The sequence below is a fragment of the Sceloporus undulatus genome, unplaced genomic scaffold, assembly GCF_019175285.1.
Source record: "Sceloporus undulatus isolate JIND9_A2432 ecotype Alabama unplaced genomic scaffold, SceUnd_v1.1 scaffold_13, whole genome shotgun sequence".
Taxonomy (NCBI): Eukaryota; Metazoa; Chordata; class Lepidosauria; order Squamata; family Phrynosomatidae; genus Sceloporus; species Sceloporus undulatus.
In genome coordinates, this window is record NW_024802935.1 from 3,178,217 (window position 1) to 3,202,802 (window position 24,586).

General features: G+C 39.3%; 1 protein-coding gene across 1 annotated transcript in view; it reads right to left on the reverse strand.

Moving 5' to 3' along the window:
* The window catches only part of LOC121917242 (pleckstrin homology-like domain family B member 2), a 91,134-nt gene that overhangs the window by 16,967 nt on the left and 49,581 nt on the right, over positions 1-24,586 (reverse strand). Inside the window, 6 exon segments of the mRNA XM_042443004.1 lie at positions 652-786; positions 6,029-6,172; positions 12,737-12,826; positions 14,384-14,494; positions 15,256-15,411; positions 18,885-19,013. Of these exon segments, the coding sequence (XP_042298938.1) occupies positions 652-786; positions 6,029-6,172; positions 12,737-12,826; positions 14,384-14,494; positions 15,256-15,411; positions 18,885-19,013 (765 nt within the window).

A 24,586-nucleotide genomic window follows, 5' to 3' on the forward strand; every position in this document is an offset into this window, starting at 1 on the left:
GCTATGGTTATTATTGAGTAGGTTTATTTAGTTGGATCTGGAAAAATAGAATATTTCTCCTGTGTTCTCTTTTTCTTTTAATTGCAATCAGGACTGGGGCAGTCAAAGACTGTATTCCTTTTCTTTCTTGCTATTCTCTCTCACACTCCTTCCTTGCTTCCTTCCTTCCCTCTCCACCACCCCCCCCCCCCCCCCCCCCCCCCCCGTTTCTTTATCGTTGACTGTATATTAATTGTAAATTAGATTGTTTATTTTAAAAATTAATTTAAAAGTTTCAAAAGACAAAAATTGATAACTTGACAGAGGATGAGGAAAAGAGTGGGGAGTGGTGAAGACGTAAAAAAAGATTTTGCAAAAAGGGGCTTCTTGGTCAGAGGCTTTATTAACTGAGATATATGCCTGTATATTTCCTAGAGAGCCTTGGGAGACATACAAATTCCACTTCTGATATTCCAATCAGCAGAAAGTAGGAAAGGTATCCCACCTCCACCTTCTACTTCACCTCTGGATTTAGTAATGTCTGAGGCTAATCAGTCATAGCTGCAGTATAAGAAGAAAGTTGTACAAAGCCAAATAACAATAAACAGAATTCCAACCTTTCCTTGACAAACTATAATTTTATGTCATGCAGATATGCTGTACACAGCTTACCTTGACACTTCGTCCAAGAGTTGAACTATTGAAATGTGGCGATACAGAAGGAGTTGTTTTCTTGCGTGGCAAAGTATCACTCATATATGGGCCTTCTTTGTGCTGCTTCTTCCTCTCTTCCAGATTTCGGAAGCGCTTAAATGTAAAATACATTAAAATTCTATTGTGATTATACTGCATTCTGCAGGCTATAATAGCCATTAGAAAATCCCTCTGCATATATGAATATATATATATAATTTTAAAACTTGGATTGAGGCCGAAAGACTGTATGACTGGGCCCTGAAATCTTCAGGAGATATGTGTCTCTCATTCCCACCATCTCCACAAAGACATCTGGTAGGAAAATAAGACAGGGCCTTCTTGGCAGCTAGCCTTAGGTTCTGAATCTCCCTTTTTTTTTGGGGGGGGGGGGGTTAAATGGTCCCCTACTTGCTCTCTGTCAGCAGTCAGAGATATTTTAAAAATTCCAACAGGCTGTTGAGAACTTTATATATACATAGAGTCTGTCCTCTGTATTCACAGACTCTTTATCCACAGATTCAACCATCTAAGGCTTGAAAAATATTTTTAAGAATATATAAATAACAGGATTTATTTATAGTTTTTATTTATATAAATTCAAAACAGCAAATTTTCCTATTTATCTAAGAGACACCAGCCCTGTACAGACAGGCCAAAATAAAGCTGCTTTGGGTCACTTTGGAGGTATGCTGTTTAAATGATGCATGCGTCCTAAGAGTCTGGAAGCCACACCAAAGCTACATTCCAGTCCTTAGGACTGGAGCATGGCTTTGGTACAGCTTCCGGACTCTTAGGACACATGCAACATTTAAATAACATCCCTCCAAAGTGACCCAAAGCAGCTTTATTGTGTTCTGTCTGTACGGGCCCACCATTTTACAACACCACTTTATATAATGGGACTTAAGCACCCACAGAGTTTGGTATTCATGGTGTGTGTGTGTGTGTGTGTCTAGAACCAAACCCAGGAGATGCCAAGAGTCCACGGTATAAAAAAGAATAAAAGAGCTTTTAACAGGGCATTGTAGTATTTTAAACAGCTTTTATTTTTAAAATTATTTCTAACTTTTATGTTTTAATTTGGGTTTGATGTTATTGACAGCTTAATGTCAACATTTCGTATGTTTTAGTAACATTGCATTTCTTTTAGTTTGTAAGTTACTTTTGAGTCGCTATTTTAGGCAGAAAGGTGGAATATAAATAAAAATGATAATAAAATCAGCAATAACAACAGTAAGAAAGAAAAAGTGTAGTATTTCTCTTTTTTATGTATAGTTCCTTGAACAAGTTTCACTGGATTTGAAACAACATCTACAGGAGTTAGAAACAATACAAAACTTCCAAACAATAAAATAACTGAAAAGCATTTTGAACATGAAAACGTGATAAAAAATTATAGATAATGACAACCATTGTCTGAATGTAACACTGTCTGAATGTAAAGGCAAAGTTATTTGTTTGAATGCACTACATTGATATTGTGATACATTGTGGTTTATTTTAAACACAAGCAACCCAAAATAATCTCCTTAAGGCATATTTTAAATTAATGCATTGTTAATATTCATGCTATGATAACACTCACCAATGTAGACTAACATAGGCTCAAATGTTCCTCTCAAATGACATTATTAAAGTATTACTTCTGTTATATTTCCATGCCATATAAAGGTTTTATTGTCTTAAAAAAGGGTGGGAAATAACAGTTTGGGCTGGCAGACTACTTCCCTCCTCCTATATATTGGATAATGTATACCAGCTACCAATTACAGTCGGCCCTTCTTATACGCGGATTTGCCATCCGCGGATTTGAGCATCCGTGGATGGCAAATCGGGAAATTGTTCCCAATGGTGGCGCACGTGCACGCACGCTGCCATTGGGGACAACTTCCTTCTCCCTCCGCTCCCTCCTCCCTTCCTGCCTCCCTCCCTTTCCTTCCCCTTACTTACCTTTAAAGTGTCGGCACGGCTGCTTGGCCTCCCCTGCCTCCACTGTGGGGCAAGCTGGGTGGCAGTGGCGGAGGCCAAGCCTTGACTTCCTCGCCGCTGCCGTGAAAGGGCGCGATGGCGGTGCTGGAGGCCTCTTGGCCCCCAACAGCACTGCCACTGGGCCTTTCCCGCGGTGGCGGTGAGGAAGCAGAGGCACCGCGCCGGAGGCCTTCAAGGCCTCTAGTGCCGGCATCTGGCCTCCCCCATGCCTTCGCCGCCGCGGAAGGGCCGGATACCGGTGCTGGAGGCCAAGAGGGCCCCAACACCGACACCCGCCCCTTCCGCGGCGGCAAGGAGGCCGGGTGAGGTGACGGTGCTGGAGGCCTTGAAGGCCTCTGGCGCTGCTGCCCTCCACTCCTCCTCTTCACCACCTCCGCGCCTTTTTTTTTTTGAAGAGGAGGCGCGGAGGACAGCAGCGCCAGAGGCCTTTAAGGCCTCCGGCATCAGCACCCGGCCTCCTCACCGCCGTTGCCGCCGCGGAAGGGGCGGGTGTCGGTGCTGGAGCCCTCTTGGCCTCCAGCACCGGTATCCGGACCTTCTGCGGCGGCAAAGGCATGGAGGAGGCCGGATGCTGGCGCTAGAGGCCTTGAAGGCCTCCGGCGCGGTGCCTCTGCTGCCTCACCGCCACCGTGGGAAAGGTCCGGTGGTGGTGCTGTTGGGGGCCAAGAGGCCTCCAGCACCGCCATCGCACCCTTTCACGGCAGCGGCGAGGAAGTCAAGGCTTGGCCTCCACCACCGCGACACTTTAAAAGTAAGTAAGGGGAAGGAAAGGGAGGGAGGCAGGGAGGGAGGGAGGAGGGAAGTGAGGGAGGGGAGGCGGGGGGCAGGAACTTTCGTCCCAATTGGGACAAATGGGACTGGAGCATACACAGATTTTGGTATACGCAGGGGGGTCCAGAACAGATCCCCCGCATATACCAAGGGCCCACTGTATAAGGGAAAGAGAGTGAGGTACTGGATTCAACCCACTACCAAGATTCTCTTCATAGGTGGGTCTACACTGGCCAGAATACTCCAGGCTGCCCCCGTTATCTGCACATTCTGGAGCAATACTGGGCGGCTGTCTACGCAGTGCCCCACTATGCCACCTGCTGCTGCCATGAATCATTCCATAGTCAATAATGAGGAGCCAGTATCATGGCTGGGCAAATTGTAGTGACTTGTGCCAACAGAGGAGACATCACCCAGTGTTACTTTGGAGTGGGCTGGATTTTCTGGGAAGATCTGGAGCAAGACACAGGGTTTTTTTTTAAAGGGAGAGATTAAGGATGGCATGGCCCTGATTTTCTGCAGGACTGCCCTTCCCATGTGTAGACAACCTGCAACTGAATTGAGCTTCTGGCCCTGCCCCATGTGAAAAGGGCAAAATGAGGGTGGGGGAAAACCACTGCTAATAGCCCATATAGACATGCCTCTGCCAAACAGCCTATTGGTAATATTTTAGCTTCAGCCTTGGCTACTCTGCATGCACTCCATCAGGCTGGGAAAGGAAAGTCCATGCAAAGTTAACCACGCTTTCATCAAGGCTCTCTGTTTTCAGGCATGTTACCTGTGATTGCCTTCGGTGTTTCTTAGCTGGAAGAGGAGGTGGTGTGTCAGGTAAAGGAAAAGGCTCAACATTTGCAGCCCTGACCTCAGGCCAGTGGGCTGGTGGAAGTTGTGCAAGAGGGCGAGGAGAAAAGGAGTGAGGAAACACAAATCCAGAACAGAGAGATGATCTTAGCTTGATAGGAAAGAAAGAAATTATATTCAGAGTATTTTATAAAAAAAATATAACAGACAAGCTGCAAACAGAAAAAAGGATAATGCATTTATTGTGGCACAAGCATTTGAGGACTAGAGCTCACTTTGTCAGATGCAGGAAGTATTATGAACAGCTTAGAGACAGCCAGAGAGAATAAACAGGTTCCCACATTTTGCTGGACGTTATAGACTTTGGCATTCTAATAAGGTAAACTACACTTGGCATCCAAAGCAACAAAAATGAATTAAAATGTATGAATATGTGAAATTAAAAACTTACTTTTAAAAAAAGTTAAGTAAGCTTCTCTACCTTCCTTTTGAGGCTAAGCCATTTTGATTAAGATTTGGTGTCGGAAACTCAACTGGTGTTGTTAACAGATACTGTGAAGGTTTATAGTTGACACTAAACAATGAATAAGAATTACAAGCACAAGCTGAACAAGATCATATCATTCCCTGTATCCAATCTTTCATCAGTGTTGTAGTAAAAGGTGCAACCCATAATCTAGTTTCTATTGCCTAATTCCTATTTTATTCTTATGTGACAATTGGGAATCATGTTTTAAAATAAACTCTAAACAACTGCTTGCGAAGCTATTTTCAAACCACAGGTTATGAAGCTGGCTTTGGTAACAAACTAGAGTTAATTTTAAACCAAGATTCTTGGTTTGCATGTAATGACAAGCCAGAAATAAGCTAATGAGGAATGGATTCCTGGTTCATTCCTCCTCCCAGATACTTGGGAGAAGGAGGAAAAATTTAGGAGCATGACTCTTTGTTCAGGCTACTTTCTATTTGGGCATGTAGCACTCGTTGCAATATGCCCTTTCTAGCAGCACAAGATTTACTTGTTTTCCTAAGATTATTTCTTAGACAAGAAAATATATTTCCCATCCTCTCGACTCTCAAGTAAAGTAATAAAAATGATGTTGGTAGCAGACTGAAGCCACATTGATTCAGATCACATTGATTGAGTTCAGTCTTCACTTTGATTGAAAACAAAACTTTTCACAAAACACTTGCAAGATTTACTTTAATTTGTATCTATTAATAATAAAATGATTCTACCTTTATTCTATAAAATATGGTTATGACTTTATTGTGTGTGTGTGTGTGTGTGTCTGTGTTGTGCACAGCAATTCAGCCACATCTTTTGATTTAAACACAAACCATGGGAATGGGATTTTCTACTTCAGATGCCAAAATTAGCTGGCTGTGATTGGATATTAAGCACCTTGACTTTCCATGCTTTAGGCAGGAAAATATCTGAAGTCAGTCCTGTTGGAAGGTATCATATTTATCAGAATGTGGAATCATCCTGACCTTGGTCTTATTTCCTAGGAACCAGAGGGTAGAAGGTTGCCCATTCATATCGCTCATAGCTAATTTCTGCTTCCTTTCTCTGGTGAGAAATACAGGAGTAGGTGTGACCAATACTTATACCTTATTCTCTCTCAAATAGGGCTTATTTATTTATGTGAAAATCTTTTTTTTAAATGATGACATCTTTTTAATTATGAAAAAGAAAGAAATGCAGTTTTAAAATTAACCTGAAAACACCAGGATTACAAAATGGTGAATGCAGAAGGCATACAAAATGGGAAATGTCTCTCAAACAAACCTCTTTATTTTGTGGCTGGCTCATCAGGCCAGCTGTGGAAGGTTCAGTGGGAACAGCTTCAGCAGCAGTGGGGGGCTGAGTGGAAGGGGTTATGTTCGTGGAATTACCATACGGCTCGCTAATGTCATTTACACTCATATAATCCTAAAAGGAGGAATTCAGAAGTTAAACACAAAAAAGAAGCAAAAGCCAAAAGGCATGCAAGAGTATTAAAAGTTTCCATTTTGCTGTGGAAGTTAGTTTAGAGTGATTCAGCCAATTCTTTGTGGTATTATAAAACATTCTTTCAAATACCAAAAATCATCAACATTATATACAATGAATATTTGAATGCTTTAATGTAAGGCAAATAAAACTTTTATCAAGGGATTATTGCATACAAATAATTTATCATAATGAGAAAAATCATTATAGTAAATAGGTTTTGTTTAAATTTAAAATCTAGGAAAGAAAATGAACTGCCATATATCAAATGGAATTCCTGCCATATCCCTGCAAATAGATTGTGGACATTTAATCCAAATCATATACACACAAAAAATATAAGAACATAAGAAAAGCTGTACTAGGTTGGACCAAAGATCCATCTATCACAGGGGTGGACAAGTGCCAGGGATTGGAGGAGTATTAGTAACATCCTTTGAATGCTAACATTGTCCTATCACCTAACCCACCCACATTTCTTTTATTTCTTAGGGTGTATTTCTTTGTTAAATTTTGTCTCCTGTCATAGCAAGATGTTTGTCTGATCTGTTCATCTCTGTCCACTTTCTACTAGGCTGTGGAGGATGAGCTGCAGAAATTCTGGAAGGACTTTGGTTGACACAGAGGGAGGAAGGGAATACTAACTTCTGCATTAACCAAAAACAAACACACAGACATAAGGCTGACTTCCACCTGTGTATGCCACTCACAGGATAGCAATAGCAAGTTCATTTCTATACCGCTTATCAGTGCACTTAAGCACTGCCTAAGCGGTTTACAATGTGTAAGCTAATTGCCCCCAACAATCTGGGTACTCATTTTAGCGACCTTGGAAGGATGCAAGCCTGAGTCGAGCTTGAGCCCTTTTGCTGGTATTGAACTCGCAACCTTATGGTTTGTGAGTGAGTGGCTGCAGTACAACATGTTATATAAAGATGTAGTTTCTTCTCCTGAATTTTCTACCATTCAGCTTCATTGGATAAAGGAATATCCAACTATTATAACAAAAAGAGTAAAAATAAGATCTCTTGATCTAATCACTCTGCCCAACAGATACATTTGTCATCCACACTGAATCCCTATACAGGGAGAAAGGGGAAAATCTAAATAAATAAAATATTTGTATTTTTCTAAAATGTCCTCACTTTTTTGGCTAATTACTACCAATTTAGACCCATTAGTGATATATGAAGTTTGAGATTTGTTCATCCCAATGCTCATCACACTATACATAAACTGCATTTGCAGCCACCCATTCACTGAATTTGGAGAGATGTGTAGTTCTTCATAATCCACCTGGGCTTTCACCATATAAAATGGTTTTGTGTGCTATTCATTTTTATTTATAAATAAGTCCTGTGTTCAGTGGAACTCACTTCAGATACATGTACACAGACTGAAACTTTCATTCATTACAACACTATTTAAACTGCAGGTTGTTCAATATGAAAACTAAGGCTGTTTCTGCACTGTAGAAATAATGCAGTTTGATACCACTTTAACTGCCATGGCTCAGTGCTATGGATTCCTTGGATTTGTAGTTTGTTGAGACATCAGAACACTCTGACAAGAGGCTAAATATCTCACAAAACTACACATCTCAGAATTCCACAACACTGACCCAAGGCAGTTAAAGCAATGTCAAACTACATTATTTCTGAAGTACAAATGCAGCCTAAGAAACTAGTTTTAAGACCAGCTAGATTCTAAATGCCTTTTCTATAAGCTGAAAATCCCCAAACACTGTACTCTTTCCTCACAAGAAAACTTCTTCAGCTGCTTGATCACTGCTCTTTTCTGAATGTTGTTGAGCTATACTATATATCATTTGTGAGATGACATGATGAGAAATTTATACAATATCCCAAGTGTAGCTCTGCACTGGCAGTTTTATTTTTTAATTCCTTTATTTTTAATCCAATCTGTTATAGTTACCTGAAACACAAACATGTGAGAGCAGCTTTTCCAAGACATGCTCCTTCCTAATTTATAATTTTGGCTATTTTCACCTTACAATCATAAACCATGTGAAGAAGTGATTCCCCTGGCATGGGGGAAAATTCCAATGCACATTGAGATGTTCATCACACAAATCTCTGGCAAGATGGATTTGCCTCTACATCATCACATTCCAAAAAGCTACTATAGTCCAACTTGATGAAAAAATATTTAGTCCCTGGCAATCTTTTCCCCTCATCATGTGTCAAAACTAATTTTCAACATTATCAAAATTATGCAATTTAACATTTTTGGTATATGATCACAATCTTCTGTTTTGCGCAACACATGAATAATGTAATTTCTGTTTTATGACGATGATCAGAGCAGCTGCAATTCTCAATTAAAATATAAACAATTTTAGGACTGCATTAGCAGCAGGAGGAGCAACAGCAATAGCAGCAGAAAGATTTTAGGCAAAAGCAAACACTGGAAAGATATAGTGGAAAAGCTGATGTGTTTCCCCCCCATTTCTAACCAAATGCAGCTCCCAGAATTCAGGTACCATTCAATCAACATTGTCAGAATTGTCTGGATTGTATGGAAGGGTACATATTCCAAAACACTCAGAATGAACATGATGGGACTTGAATTCTGGAAAAACACTGGGAGCTGTGACCTCACTGGAATGGAGACAAAGGAGTTTATCAGACAAGGGAAACTGAAAGTATAGTCCAATGGCAATCTGAATGCAATCATGGGGTTTAACGTTATTGCGTGATAACCCACTACATGCAAATTCGGGCAATGGGAAGTCAGTCCGAGCGCAATCATGGGGTTTCACATTATTGCGTGATAGACTACCACACACAAATTTGGGCAATGGCATGCTATTTTTGGGCAATGGGAAGCCAGTTCAAATGCAATTCGCATTCACGTAAATTTGCTAAACTAGCGAATTCATGTGAATGCATTCTGGCCCCACTTTCTTTTCATTTGAAATTAAGAGAAATTCCTCATGTGTGATAAAGTCCATAGTGGATTGCAAAAGAGAGGTCCCTGTTGAGATGGAAATGGGCTTCAAATTTCCTGGACTTTGAAAATCTCCCTATTGCCGCATGACCAGAAGGAGGAAGAGCCTGCCTGTACAAAATATATCTTCCCCAGTATACCATCTTTATGTCCTCCCGAGTATACCATCTTTACTAAGGACTGCAGGCATCTGACTAACATCAGTGTGGTGGAGTCTCCTTCCTTGGAGGTCTTCAAGCAGAGGCTGGATAGCCATCTGTCTGGGATGCTTTGATTTAGATTTCATGCATGGCAGGGGGTTGGACTGGATGGCCCTCGTGGTCTCTTCCAACTCTATGATTCTATGATCTCCAAATTTTTTTCTTCTACTACTGTTTGGTTTGTAACATCTTGCCTGATGAAGAAGACCATGGAGCTTCAAAAGTTTGCAACCAGTATATTGTGCATTTCAGTTGGCCAATAAAGATATTACTGATGGATTTTTGTTTGCATTTGTTAAATGGCCAATACAGCAACCCCTGCATGTTTTTTGTAAGATGGAACAATGTGGACATTAGAAATGAACTCATGTGGAAGCCATTAGCTACCCTAAAGGCATCCACATACATACTAAAGCTTGGTTATCATTAATATCCTTTTTCAATCATGTTCAATGTGTACATACTTTTTATAATTTTCTGTAATAAACAAAGGAATGCCATGCCTCCATAATGTACACATGAGAACATGCGGATGAAGCATAATACATAAATCAAAGTAACTATTCCTTGGTCTCTGTGTATCACATATGTGGGTAGTGCACCTGCAGAGCATTTTCCAGACCTACAAAATTTTGAATTAGGAAGTCCTAAATCAAACCCTAACTCAAACTCAAGCCCTAACCCTACCATCTGGTTCTTATTTTCCCATTCAGTTTCCTTCAACCATTGCAGAGGTCACATCAAGGAATGGTATCTATGGGCCCAAAAAGATAGGCAACCCCCCCCCCCCCCACTTCTGGGCATTATTGGAGCACGGCATTTATATGTCGCACACTCCAATGATGCCCTGAAGCACCCGCCTGCCCAGATATGGGTAGTTCAAGGTGCTCCGATGGCACAGTCTTTGTACACCACATGCTGCTAGAGTGGCTTGAAATCAGCTTTGGGCTGTAGCAGAGCCACAAAAGCTGACTTTTTCCCAGCCCAAAAAGGAGCGGATTTTTGCCATTCCTTTTTGGGCTAGCTTCAAGATGGATTGAGGCTGTGGCATGTGGTTGCTGCAGCCCCAATCCATCTTCAGAAGAGGTGGCTTCAAGCCATCCCTTCCTGCCCATCCATTTCACCCCTATGTCTCTCCATTTTTCCATGAATGTTTTTTCTCTCTTTTTGGTCTCCTTTTTTCTCCCTACTTTTACTTTCACCTATTTTAATTTTTATTGCTTCGAGGATTGACACTTCAGGGGCAATCACTTTGGGGGTACCATGAACTGGTTGCCAAAAGTCTAATGGCTTTACAGGTATTGAAAACGCACCAATTGTGAGAGTAAGCTTCCATTCTTGGAAGCTTCCACTGTTGGGATAGGGACTCCTGGAAAGGCAAATTGTCACTTTATGTAAGCACTAATTACATATCCTCTTATTTTCACACTCAGGTATGGTATGGAAACAGATCTTTTAAATACAGTGGTACCCCGGGTTACGAATTTAATTCGTTCCGCCGCCGCTTTCGTAACCCGAAAATCTTCGCAAGCCGAAAAACCCATAGGCGCTAATAGCGAAAGCCGCGATTTCGTGCGAAAAAGCGCCGAAAAGCACCAAAAAATTTTTCGTAACCCGAAATAACCTTCGTAACCCGGAACAGTTTTTTTCAATGGATTTTTTTCGTAACCCGGAAATTTCGTAAGGCGGCGCATTCGTATCCCGGGGTACCACTGTATGTCTTCCCAAGAATTGCCTATACCAGTGATGGCGAACCTATGGCACGCGTGCCAGAGGTGGCACTCAGAGCCCTCTCTGTGGGCACACGCACCATCATCCCAACACATACTTCACTAGAGTTTGTCATTAGAAATCCAGAGGGATGTGGCGCTTTGCAATAAATAAGTGGGGTTTGGGTTGCAGTTTGGGCACTCGGCCTCTAAAAGGTTCTCCACCACTGGCCTATACTCTATCACCTAGCCATTTCAACTCTATCCTGAGCAGTGCACATGGAGGAAGTTCTAAGTAATTCAGTTCTAAATAACTGAGATGGGTCAGTGCCACAGATCTCAAAACACATAGTACTGGTTATCTTAAATGACCTTCCACTTTCAACACTGTCTACTTCTCCTCAGGAGTTATGTTACTGGTTTGGTCCTGTTAATGGCAGGCAGGGTTGAAGCTCTTTGGTTCCACATAGCCAAAATAAAAATGTTCTGTGCAGTCATTTTATGGCACTCCATTCCATTGGCATTTGCCAGTCACTTGTCTTCCATGTGGACCATGATGTTACTTGTATTGTGTTACTTTTTTTTTTTTTTTTTTTTTTTTTTTTGGTAACAAGGGACTAACCATGTTCCCTGTTTTGCTGTTTCTCTTTTGCTGTTAAGAAATACCATTTACTTCTTACTTTAAAATGTTACAGGAGGCATTTTCAGATAATTTGGAAGCATCTGTGGCCATTTTATTTTACTTTTTTTCTTTTTTAGAAAACTAAACATTTAAAAGTAACCAAAAGGCAACATAAATAGAAGATCACACTAAAACGCTATGTCTCTGTATGAAACTCCAAAGTACAGTACATGTACATTTAATGTTGTATGAAAGAGAAGGAGAAATATTACTTTTCTATGTTTTGTCCATCTGGACATGTTCTACCAGGACAGGAGCTACTTCTCCAGCACTTGACATTCACTGAGCATTACTACTTGGGCATTCAGTCTCATCAGAATGTTTACTTTGGTCACGCTCTCGTCAATCCTACAGAGATGACTTTCCCCACAACCAATAAGTCAGGTTGCTACTTATCCATGTGTTGCACAGAGACCATAATGTTGCTTACTTTTCTTTGAGTGGCCATCTACGCATGCATACAACCCACACTCATTCCCTGTGAAGCTGTGCCGTTACACTTGATGTCCTATCTTCCCACTGTGGAAATCTTTAGAACTAAGGAGAAAGAGGGAAGTACACCGTATTCATTTATTGGGGGGGGGGGGGGGGGCGTCCTACTTTAAAGCTTTGGTTTTCAAGAATGTTTCAACTGATGACGTTCTGCAAACATGCATGAATGCACAGATGACCAGTTAAAGTCATGGGTAATCAAGCTGTATACCCCACAACCAACAAGTATACAGCTATGTCAAATTACAAACTACAAAATCCTGCTTAGGAAAACTGACCATTATTAAATTAAATTCAAATATCAACAGTAGCCCTCATACAGAGAAAACTGTAATCCAACATCATTTCACATTGAATATTACAAAATATGTTGCTGCAAATTACCATCTAATGCAGGAAACACAACAATAATAACTCTTCATTTCTCCATAATTCCAAGTTTTGTACTTACCTCTTTTAGACTGCTGGGACTTACAGGAAATCCCTTTCCTCCTGATAGTGAAGAGTATTTCTTTTCTAGATTGCAAAGGTTTTCCTTCTCCTGTTAAGACCAACTTATATTTCAGACACAGATTTTGCAAACCACTTACATGACATCCACAGAAGAGCTCTAATGTCTTGCTCACAATAATCAGAAATAAGAGAAAGAACTAATAACGTTCTCATATAGCTTCATTTTGAAATTGTACAAAAATAAATTGCAGTTTATCTCCCAGTCTCTTCTTTTCTTCCAATCCTAGATCATACAATTACATCCTAGTGTATTCAGAGCCATTCCATGCATCATTCCCTAAAGTATTACCTTCTACAAGCTCACAATGTATTTTTCATTTATGCAGGCTTTTGGGCTGCTGAGAACAGAGATTGTTACCACCAGATGAATGCTGTACTTTTCTTAGGGATGTATTTCTAAAATGTGTTTTTAATTGCTTTTAATGGTACTTTAACTTCTGTTTAAATAGTTGCTCTTGTTCTGTATTTTAGGCATATCATTCTGGTAAATAATATTTTGCTGCTGTTATGTCTCTTCGAGTCGATTATGACTTATGGTGAATCTATTCTAGGGTTTTCCTGGCAAGATGTATTTAGTGGCGGTCTGCCATTGCCAATCTCTTTTGGGCTGAATGTATGTGATTTGCCCAAGGATATCCTGTGGGTTTTCATGGATAAATAATAGAATCATAGAGTTAGAAGTGAAATCCACTGCCATACATAAATACACAATCAAAGCACTCCCAACAGATGGCCTGACAAATGTAATGATTAGCACCCTGATCTCATGAAGTCCCAGTCCAACACTCAGACCACTACACCATGGTGGCTCTATACAAACTTGAATCCTATATTTGGGAGAAAGACAGGGGGTACATCCAATTGACAGACAAACAAATAATCTGGTGTCCACAACAGGGCATATGTCCTGAAGGTTTTGCCATTTCAAAGGGTAGGAGGAGAATACTATCTCAGAATGATCTCACTCCACTGAAGGAAAAATGTACACATACATTTTAAAGCATTTGTGTACATACTCAAGTCCCACATAGGCCAAATTCCTTCCAATGCACAGACAGAGTTTTAAAATCATCTGCATGTGCAGGGATACAATCTACATTTCATGTGTTTGCTATCCAAAGCACAGGTATGCATGAATGAGGAACCAACAGCAGTTGGTCAAAGAAAAAAAGCATCCTGCTTAATTCAGTACTCCTGGAAGTCTAAGATGCACACCCTGCAGAAAAAGGACAACTAATTTATAGGGAGTAAATTCCTCTATTTTCAAAATTATTGCTGTACATGACTGAAGCAAAAACAGGACTCTAGTGTCCCTGAAAAAAAGGGAAATTTACTCTGTTTATATCAGTAACATCCATTAAAAAGAATGACTTCTTCATTTTAGGGTCAAGACAATTCCTAATTTAGGTTGAAATCCTATACCTATTTACTTGAGAGTAAGCCATACTGAACTCAATAAAACTTACTTCTGACTATGGTATTGTGGTGGAGAATTTGGTCACTGTGTAATGAACCTATAAGAATATTATAACACTGTTGGGTTATTTTAAAATAATGTTGTAGATGATCAAGAAAATTTATTTACCCTTTGTAACATCATAAGCAGGTTATTCTTCTCTTTGACAAAATGATCTTGCTCTCTCTGTGCTTGCTGGACAATATTATTGGCTTGTTTTTTGAGAGCAGAAATTTTCTCCTGTTATGAAGACAGCATCAACATACATTCAATATGAACTTGGGAATACAACAGTACAGCACCAATCCTGTTTGCCAGGAATAAATTCACATGGAGAGACTTGTAATGTAAGGAAAAGTTGCACATTTTCTTAGCCTCAGTGAAATTTTTCTTAACCTTCATGGGTTAAAACACCTTGTGAAGAAAATGGTAAATTGCCATGAGATTTTCTGAATTTTGGTGCTTTCATTCTTTCTTTTGCAAAATAAATAAATAAATAAATACTTGCATTAAAAATCGCACTCACAAATGCAAAACACTGTTGAAAAATGTGCAAAAGGTCCTGTAATTGCACAAAATGAGGAGAACATTTTGAAATCCTTTTATTGCAAGGGGAGAAAAGTTTTGAAATCCTTTATACACATAAGAATGAAATAAGTGAGGATTTATGTTTCTAGTAAAGACATAGTATCTCTTTGTTCCTTTAGATGACAGCTGGTTTGTTCATTTTAAGAAACAGTAACGTTATAATACGTACATAGATTGCAGATTTACTCAATACAGTTTTAACAATTAGGTAGAGAGAAAGAGAGTGGAATCTATACGGAGGTTCAAAAAACAGGAGAGAAAAGGGGAAAATAATTGGATGCACAAAACCCTATTCAAAACAAAATAAACAACAACAATAGCAAAAGAACATCAGTAAAATCTGACTACAAAGTGGAAATAAACCATAATAAACCATAAAAAGTAATATGCTGATCAACTTTTTAAAAAGTTACCTTTCTACTGACAATGTTGCGCTGATATTCAGCCACTTCACGCAGAAGTTGCTGGGTTAAGTTCTCTTTTTCTTCTTCAAGCCTACTCTCATTTTCTAGCTGCTGAAATTCCAGATCTTCAAAATGTTTGCTTTCTATCTCCAACAGGTCTGCATCCTTTAATAATAAGCAAAATTATAAACTGAACACTATTAGAGTAAGCAGACCACGTAATCCAATCCTATGCAAATAACTTCCAGTGAGCAAGTGATTTCCCCTAAAAATCCAATGTAAAATCAACTAAGCGTTGAGCTGAGTATTCATTTCATGTATAATGTCACAGAAATGAAATAATGGTTTCAGATAATAATTCACTTTGGTTTGTTTTTCTTCATTTCAGCTTAGTCATCTCTTGATCATACTGCAGCAAGGTGAGTGGAACTACACAGTGTGCCTTCAAGTTACCTTTTGACTTATGGCAATCCTATGAATTTCATAATTTGCTTAAGCAGAGTATACTCAGAGATGGTTTTACCAGTTCCTTCTTCTGAAATACAACCTATGGCACCTGGTATTCATTGACATCTCCCACCCAAGTACTAATCAGTGCTCACCCTGCTTAGCTTCCAAGTTCAGATGAGACCTGGTGCCTTTAGGTTATACTGAAGCATGAGTCAAAGTAAATAATAGCACTGTACTGGGCTGGTTCAGAATTTGATTTACATCCTTCCTCCCATCCTGAAAGGCTGCTGGATGCAAGGCTGCCTCTTGCTTCTAACCAAAGAATTACTGCATGTTGGAGGAAAAATGGCTTGCAACATCAGGCCATTACCATGCCTGTCCTTCCCCTCACTGTAACTTCAGGGTATGCTTTTTATTTAAATAAAAGTCAGATGATGTTTACACAGACTTCTGTGTAATGTGGAGTTTAGCCTCGAAAGAAATCATATGATTTGGAAGGGTCAAAGGATGATGTTTATACAGTGGGCCCTTGTTATTCACTGGAGTTTGGTTCCAGAACCCCCCATGGATAACAAAATCCGTGAATGCTCAAGTCCCATTAAATACAATGGCATAGCGAAATGGTGTCCCTTATATAAAATGGCAAAATCAAAGTTTGCTATTGGGAATTTATACTTTTTTTGAATATTTTCAAGCCGTGGATGCTTGAATCCGTGGACAAAAAAAATGTGGATAAGGGGGGCTGACTGTAAATTAGGCTCATTCTTTGGTTCTATAAAGGAAGTCTCATAATTTAAAAGGTTGCCTAAACCAAATGGAATGGTGGAAAAGAGATCCTGGTTCAATATTGCAGCCAAGGTTATTATAACTATAACCCAAATCCTGGATAATGAGGTAATTCCCAGGATCCACAGGAAAAACATGGGAGCCACATCTCAGTAGATGCACTGTCAATCACTTTCAGACATGTCTCCATTTTCCCCTCTGTGATTTCTATTGAATGGACTCCGTTTTTTGTCTCTCTAGTTTCTTAAAAACTCCCAAGAGCCAGCAGTGCAAAAGAGCCACCAAGTAGACACATTTCTCTGTCTATGGTATCAAAGGGTCTCTGCAAACAAGATCCCCCCATTTGCTCATTCCTTCAGCAAGTATTCTTCTTAAATGTTTTGATAATTTTCATTTACAATTATTTATTTAGGTGAGAAAGAAACACTTTTGGTTAGCCATTGTTTTTATTCCAGAATGCCTCTAACTGCCCCAGTACTGATTTTCAAAGATTTTCCACATACAGGTATCTGTGCTTTCATCATTTAGTATTGGGGACATAGGGGCTGTACAGGCCGGCCAAAAGGGCAGCATCAGGATGGAGTGGGGGCATGGCAACTGCATGCTGCATGCCCCAGCTCCACCTCCAAAGAGGCGTCACGCTGCCTGCCTGCCCAGATGGTGGGCAGCATCACAACTTTTCCTCAGCACAACATTTGCTGCGTTGAAGAAATAGGAAAGAGCCATGTGGCAGCAGCAAGGGCACTCTTTTTCTGTGCCAAAAGGATGTGGCATTTAAATTGGGGCCGTGGTGTGTGGTTGCTGCAGCCCCGATCCAGTACTCAAAGTCTGTTTTGTTCCTTAGTTTTCTCTTAGTTAAAAAATAAAATTAAACAGAAATAAAAACCCACTGAATGTGATTGTACAAATCAATACTTCTGAAACAGTGCCAAACTAATTAAAAAGGTGGGAGGTGGAATAAAGGGATAATTTTCAGACAGAACACAAGAAACAGAAATTTGAAATAGAATTATGACATTTCCAAGATTCTGAAAGTTTAGAAAAAATATCTTCCTTGATATATGAAAAATGCTGTCAGATCTGTGGAAATTCAAATTCATGACCAATGTCTGAATAGAAAAAAATTTCAAGACATTGGGCCAGATTAATAATGGGAGTGTTTGTATTTTTCAGCAAGAGATTAACATCTTGGAAAAAAAAAAACAAAAAACAATTCTTTCCTTCTATTGTTGCAGATTAGCAACAATTAGTGACTGCAGAATCTGTTAATCACAGATTGCATCAGGTTCTTGTAGAACTACAGTACAGTATAAATGTAAGGCAATGTAAAAGACATACCCTGCATACTTCTAGAGCGTGGAGGTTTAGATGTTTCTTCACATCCTGAGAACTGGACCCAATTGGCCTTAATGGAAACCCCATTTGCAAACACCAATTGGGATACCAGATATTTGCCAATTTTCCTCTACCTGTGAGCCTCCTATTATTCCCAGAAAGCAGCTCCTGAGAGTTGGAGGACCCTCCAGAATAGAACTGGTTTTGCATTTATTTAATAATGTTATATTCTGCCTTTCAGTAATGGGACTCTCACAAGGCTGCTTTAAAAAAAATTAAGAAATAATATAAACTTAAGGGGGCAATAGAGTGTGGATATCTATAGTGGATAGGTGGTGGCGGTGGGGATAACTGAAAAGTGTTCTGTCCAAAAAAGTAAGTTCTTTCTGCAAATAGCAGCTCCTGCTAAGGTAAAGCCACTACTGGATACAACCTCCTGCTTCCTGTTGCTTGTGTGTATGTGCCATGAATTTCATACTGTTTGCTTTAGAATATTTAGGCCTCTTCTTCCAGTTGCATTATAGCAATTCCCAAATGCAATATAAATACATAAATAAATAAATTCACATAAAAATGCACTATTCAAACACAACTTATAGTGCAAGAAAGAGCTTTGGGAAGAACAATTTCAAGAAAATGTAAAAAAAATAGGTACTGCAGTTCTACAAACAAGAACAGTAGTAAAAGCAATTGTAAATGTAATAAAATCTATGCACTAAATTGTAGGTCACATTAATTAGTGTTGAGAATGTCTGTACTTCGTTTATGGCAAGATTACCAAAATTATAACTAAATATCCCAGTTGCATACGCTTAGCTCGTTTTTAGCCAGTGGTCACAGAGTATTAAGTATTACCTTGTTGACAACCTTTAAAGTGTGTAACACAAACTGATTCTTAATCCAGCTCTTTGCATTCTGTTATCTTTTCACTATGCAGTGTTCTTGTTAGCAAAGAACTAAACTCACCCTAAAGCCTTCAACAAACAGAAAGTCTCTGGACACCTGTGTTTGATCATGTTACAATTAACTGGACATACACACACACTCATAGAATCCATGCTACTGACCCTGTTTAGCTGTTGTTGTAATTGTTCCCTCATGGACTCGGGGCAATTATCAAGCTGGGTCTTCTGCTCGGAGTAAAGCTCCTGAAGCTTTTCTAGTTTTTCCCTTTCAGCATCAAGCTTTATTTTTTCCTGGAGTATGAACCAGAAAAATAAAGAACAGAATTACCTTCAAACCCAAGCAGTTGTTAGTGATTCTAATGGTGCATTGAGTGCAGTGGTGATAAAAAAATGGGGTGGGTGGAAAGAGATTTGATCAGTGCAAAAAGTCACAGGAATGTTCATGTGCTGGAGAGCAGCAATTAACTTGCATTTGTATGTACAGCGCTGTGTAAATTTACAGCGCTTCATAAATAAAGGTTAATAATAATAATAATAATAATAATAATAATAATTTGCTGTAACATTTAACCTGCATATTCATTTAGTAAAACATGGCAGACGCCAAACATAGAAAACATGATATATGTGATACATGAAATACCATCAGTTTTTTTTTAATTGGTGGTGTATTAGCTATATAGGAAAAAAGAAGAGTAGTAGGTTAGTTTCAAGATGATTTAAGACAGAAAAAGATAAGATTTTACAAAATAAAATAAATGGGGATATGACACAGAAATGACAGACAGTGGCACAAATATAATGATCTTAATACAGTTTTATAAGCTGTGAAAGGAGGATTTGAAGCAGAGCAAAGAAGAGCAACTGGTTTGGTGCAGGAAATTCTGTTTCAATATTCAAATATGCTGAATGAACAGAGCTGGTTCAATTCATCCTGAAGGTAATGCTATCGAGATCATGGATATAAATTTGGCATTCAGATTTCAGTCCCCATTTTAAAAAATGAGAACATGAGCAAAGGATTAAATTCAATAACCCATGAGTCCCCTTCCAACTCTATGATTTTGTGATTTCCCAAACTATGTATATATAATAATCCAGGTTTGAATGTTTATGTTTTGCCTCTCACTGTATTCTGTGGAAGAGAAAAACCTTTTTACACAGAGAAATCTAAAGAAACATTCATCCCATTTAAACAAATGGAGCCTAACTCTTTATACCAGTTAAACTTGAATCCTCTAATGTTGTTGACTAGCACTTCCAGTCAGTCAGCACCCTAATAATCAGGGATTCTGGTAGTTTTAGATCAAAAGCATTTTGGGACTCTGGTCCAAAACATACTGCAGAAATAATCCAGTTTGAGACCACTTTAACTGCCTCATTCAGTGCTAGGGATCCTGGGAACTGTAGTTTTGTGAGGCATTTAGCCTTCTCTGTTAGAGAAGGGGTCACAACAAACGACATTTCCTAGGATTCTCTAGTACTGAGCCAGGGGAATTAAAGTCGTCTGAAACTGGATTATTTCTGCAGTGTGTTTCGTGTCTCTGTTTTGGGAAGCATTTTTAAAGCTAATTTAGCTAATTTCCAAAGTAGAGCACATATAAATGTTGCAGTGCTTCTGGGTGTTTTTATTTTTTTTTAACAGATCAATAATTTTACAGTAAAAGAACAGATCTTTGACTTCATCTGGAGAAAATGTTCTTTTGTCATTATGAATATGGAGTCACCAAAAGGCTGTGATGTAGACAGAAACTGCAAATATAACCCAATCCGTTTACCTATTTGATGTCAACAAAAACAAACACCAGTTCATCATCACTTCTGCCAGATGTTTTATGCCTATTAGAAACTTATGGTTTCTTATGGGAAGGGATGTTTTTACAATTAGCTTGGGTTGCCTCAGACATCACCTAAAACAACCAAATGTACCAAACTGATATGCACTATTATACAGAACACATGTTGTCAAAATGAAGGGCTCCTCTGAAGAAGTGCAGACTCTTTTCTAACTTTTGTGTACATAACTATTAACACAGTAGCGTACATAACAGATCTATTCACTATTTTGCCTCAACATTAATCTTAATATTACTTAAAGGGAATAACTAGATTCAAACCTTTCTTGCACTCATCCCTTTTATAAATTAATAGAAATATCTATTCTTGTTAAACCAAAGGAGCTCTAGTAGTCCCAAGTGGGCAATAAAAATAGGATTCCCTCATATGAATATGTTGCAGGTTGCTGCAATATCATTTAGGTCCTGCACTAGGAATAAAGTTTCCCATTCAGTTAACAATTATTAACACAGAGATCATCATTTTATATTAGTCCCCACTCAACAGATCCTGCTGGATTATGCAGCCCCACTTTCCACTGATGTGTGTATATGTTCGTAAATGTGTGTGTGTACATTATGAAAACAGAAATGCACAAAAGTAGGTGTTTCTGTTATAAATCATGCCAATATCACTCACCACTAGATGTCACCTTTTTGCTGGTATCCCTATACCATTTGTTAAGTGTGCTTTGGTCTTGGAAAAATGAAGTTGTCTATTTTTCAAAATAAGATTCTAGGATTTACAATAAAATCTGTGGGATTCCACTCGATTGCTCTAACCCTATCGGCTAACTATGCATTGCTTTAAGCTTGCTCTGTAATGTACAGTGACTAGAGTCCAAAATACACTGCAGAAACAATACAGTTTGAGACCGCTTTAATTGCCCTGGCTCAGTGCTAAAGAATCCTGGGAATTGTAGTTTATTGTGGCATCAGACTTCTCTGACAAAGAAGGCTAAATATCTCACAAAATTACAAATCCCTGAATTCCACAGCATTGAGCCATGGCAGTTAAAGCAGTGTCAAACTGCATTATTTCTACAGTATGGCAGCAGCCCTGGACTATATCTTCCAAAATCCCCACAGAGCATGGGCATAATCTCTAGGAATTCTAGGAGTTGTAGTAGAAATATAACTTTTGATCTCTGCACAATTGCGTGTTCACACAATTGAGGAACAGAACTCCACAGCACTGAGCCATGGCAGTTAAAGTGGTGTTCAACCGTATTATTTCTACAGTGCAGATGCAACCCATGAAAGAAAATACCTGCATGCTAGAAGCCTTTAGGGGTGTAGTTTTGCTCTTGAAAACTGGCGGGAGGGGCTGAAATGAACAGGAAATACTTTAGGAAGTGACTAGATGTGATTTCTGGCTGCTGAAATATCACGAAAATAAGGCCATTCTCAGCATGCACCTATCTCTGCTGTAGAGCAAGAGAACTGACTCCTTAGTCCTGACCTATCATTAACAGATTGACAACTGTGTGTTCACAGTGAGAAAGGAAAGCCTGAAAGCAGGTCATTTCTTGTTTCCTAACCTAATTAAAAATCAATGGAACAGTACAGGATATTACTCGTGTATAAGTCTAGAAATGTTAGTCAAAAAATTAATTCAAAAAAACTGAGTCGATTTATCTACAGGTCGATGTAAGTACTAAGTTAACTCTTATTTAAAAAGGGGCCATCCCCTGGTGAAAAGGAAGAGTGTGATCTGTCCTGGAAGCACTGACCCCGCACTACTCTCTCATCCATCCAGCCTTTAGTGTGAGCACAAACAGTTATGGCTGCTGGGATTTTGCAAGTTCTTTGGCATTGTTTTCCTAAGCTTCATACTTTAGATCCTTTGATACATGTCCCTAGGTTTTATTCCCGACTTATTTGCAAGTCATAACAACATCCATAATTTTGGCCCCCAAACCTTCCATTGAGTTATACCTTAGGGTGATTTATAGTCGAATATATACACTAGATTGGATTGGGATTCCATGTAGCTTTTGGTCTAGTGAATTTATTTCTAAAGGAAAGCACAGGCATTCTTCAGTTAACTAGGTAGAATTTGTTCCTTCTTCAACAGAAAATTTGGGACCAGAGGCACAAATAATGTGGAAACAAGACAGATGAATTTCTATACCACAAAAACAACAACAGTTCAACATGTTTCAGCAAACGATTTATTTACAACAATATACACCTATGAAATGCAACAACCAGGTAGGATAAGCTTTGCAGAAGTAAACAGAAACATTATGAACCTTTTAGAGACCACTTAAAAGCTTCCTGCAAAATGCATCCAGGGATGACTTCCACAAACCTCCACTTTTCTTATAATTTACATTCAGGTAGACAGAATTACAGATCTATCTTTTTTTCCACATGCTGTGGTCAGCTGGTGAGGCATGCATACCTGTTTTCCCATTTTCTCTCTGTTTTGCTGTTCATGCATGCTCAGTAAGGCATTCTGAAGGCATTTGCCTACTCCAGGAAGCACACAGGCCATTCTTTCCCTGTTCAAGCTTTATTGAATTATTTACTGCAGAAATTCTGCATATGTCTGTGTTTCTACAGCCCACCTTCACCACCCTCCCATTGCCAAAGCTGCTAAAAAAAATTCTCCAGCTACACAGAGGGCAGGAAGGAAAATGGGGGGTGAGGACGTGAGATCTTGTAAAAAGGAGTCTGCTAGAAGTTTTGTTAATCGAAGCTTGTCTGTTTAAGAGACAATTCTTTAAAATATTGGGAAGGTGACCACAGAGTGTATATGAAATTGAGGGAACAAGGGAAGAATATATGGAATACATTCTCCCTCTATATACCTATCTGGGCATTAAGTTCTATTGAAGGGATTGTCCACTTTGTCCCCCAGTGAGCGAGTAGCAGACTATTGGGAGATAAGAGAGGACCTTTTGAATTTGGTATCTGATGTCTTTCTCTTGGAAGCTTGACTGGCATTATTGGCCTCATTTTACTGCCACATTAAAATCTACCTGAAAGGTTCATTGAAACTTTTCAAGTTCCCTGACCATAACTGTCTTGGTCTACTGCACTTTAGATTTTACTTTGATTATGTTGATCTGACTTGAAATTTTAGGGCATTAAAGCCTGCTTCCAAGTGTCTTGGGAGTACGGCGTTTACATGCTGCACACTCTGAAGCTGCCTGGAAGCCAGCCAGCTGCCCAGATGTGGGCGGCTTCATTTACATGCCACACGCCACTGGAGCATCTTGAAGACGCCCTGGGGTTGTGGCAGGGCCGGAAAAGGTGGCCCTTTCCTGGCCCAAAAGGAGCAGATCTTTTCCACTCCTATTTGGGCCAGGTTCAGGGGAGATTGGCGCTGCAGCGTGTGTTTGCTGCAGTCCCAATGCAGAAGCTGCCCCTTCCTGGCCATCAGTTCCTGGCCATCAGTTCCAGCCTATAGAGAGATCTTGTAGCACCTTTGAGGCTAACTGAAAGGAAGTTTTTAAATTGTTCAATTGCTTTAAAATAATGTACTTTGCCCTGGAATATCTGGATACAAGGTTGGAAAGAAATATTTTAATAAAAATATAAACTGTTCAATGTACTTTGAGAATCTAGGATTAAGAATGTGTCAACAGTGATGTTACAGCATCAATGAAGCCTTAAATATCCATTTCACAGTCTTGAAAAATCTGAAAAACCTCTTGAACAATGGCCATTGTGATGTTTGTATCACAAGAGCTAAATACTATCTTACACTTTGAGAGAGGATATTGCGCCTTCACTAACTATATTCTACATTAAAATAGTTTCCTAAATTCCTAGAGCATCTAATTCAAACACTTTTCTGTGCCAGAGTAACAAGGAAGCCACAGAGAAAGAGTGAATATAGTTTATTATTCCTTGGTTCTAAATACTGTACAAGGCTGTCATTGAGCTCATCTTACAAGGGAAGCCATTAATTTGGAAGACCAACAGCTGCATGCTGCAGATGGACAAGGAAGTATGACACCAAGTGGAAGAGTCATTTCCCTTTTCTTTTTAAGATGCAGCGCCTCAATAAAAACAGGC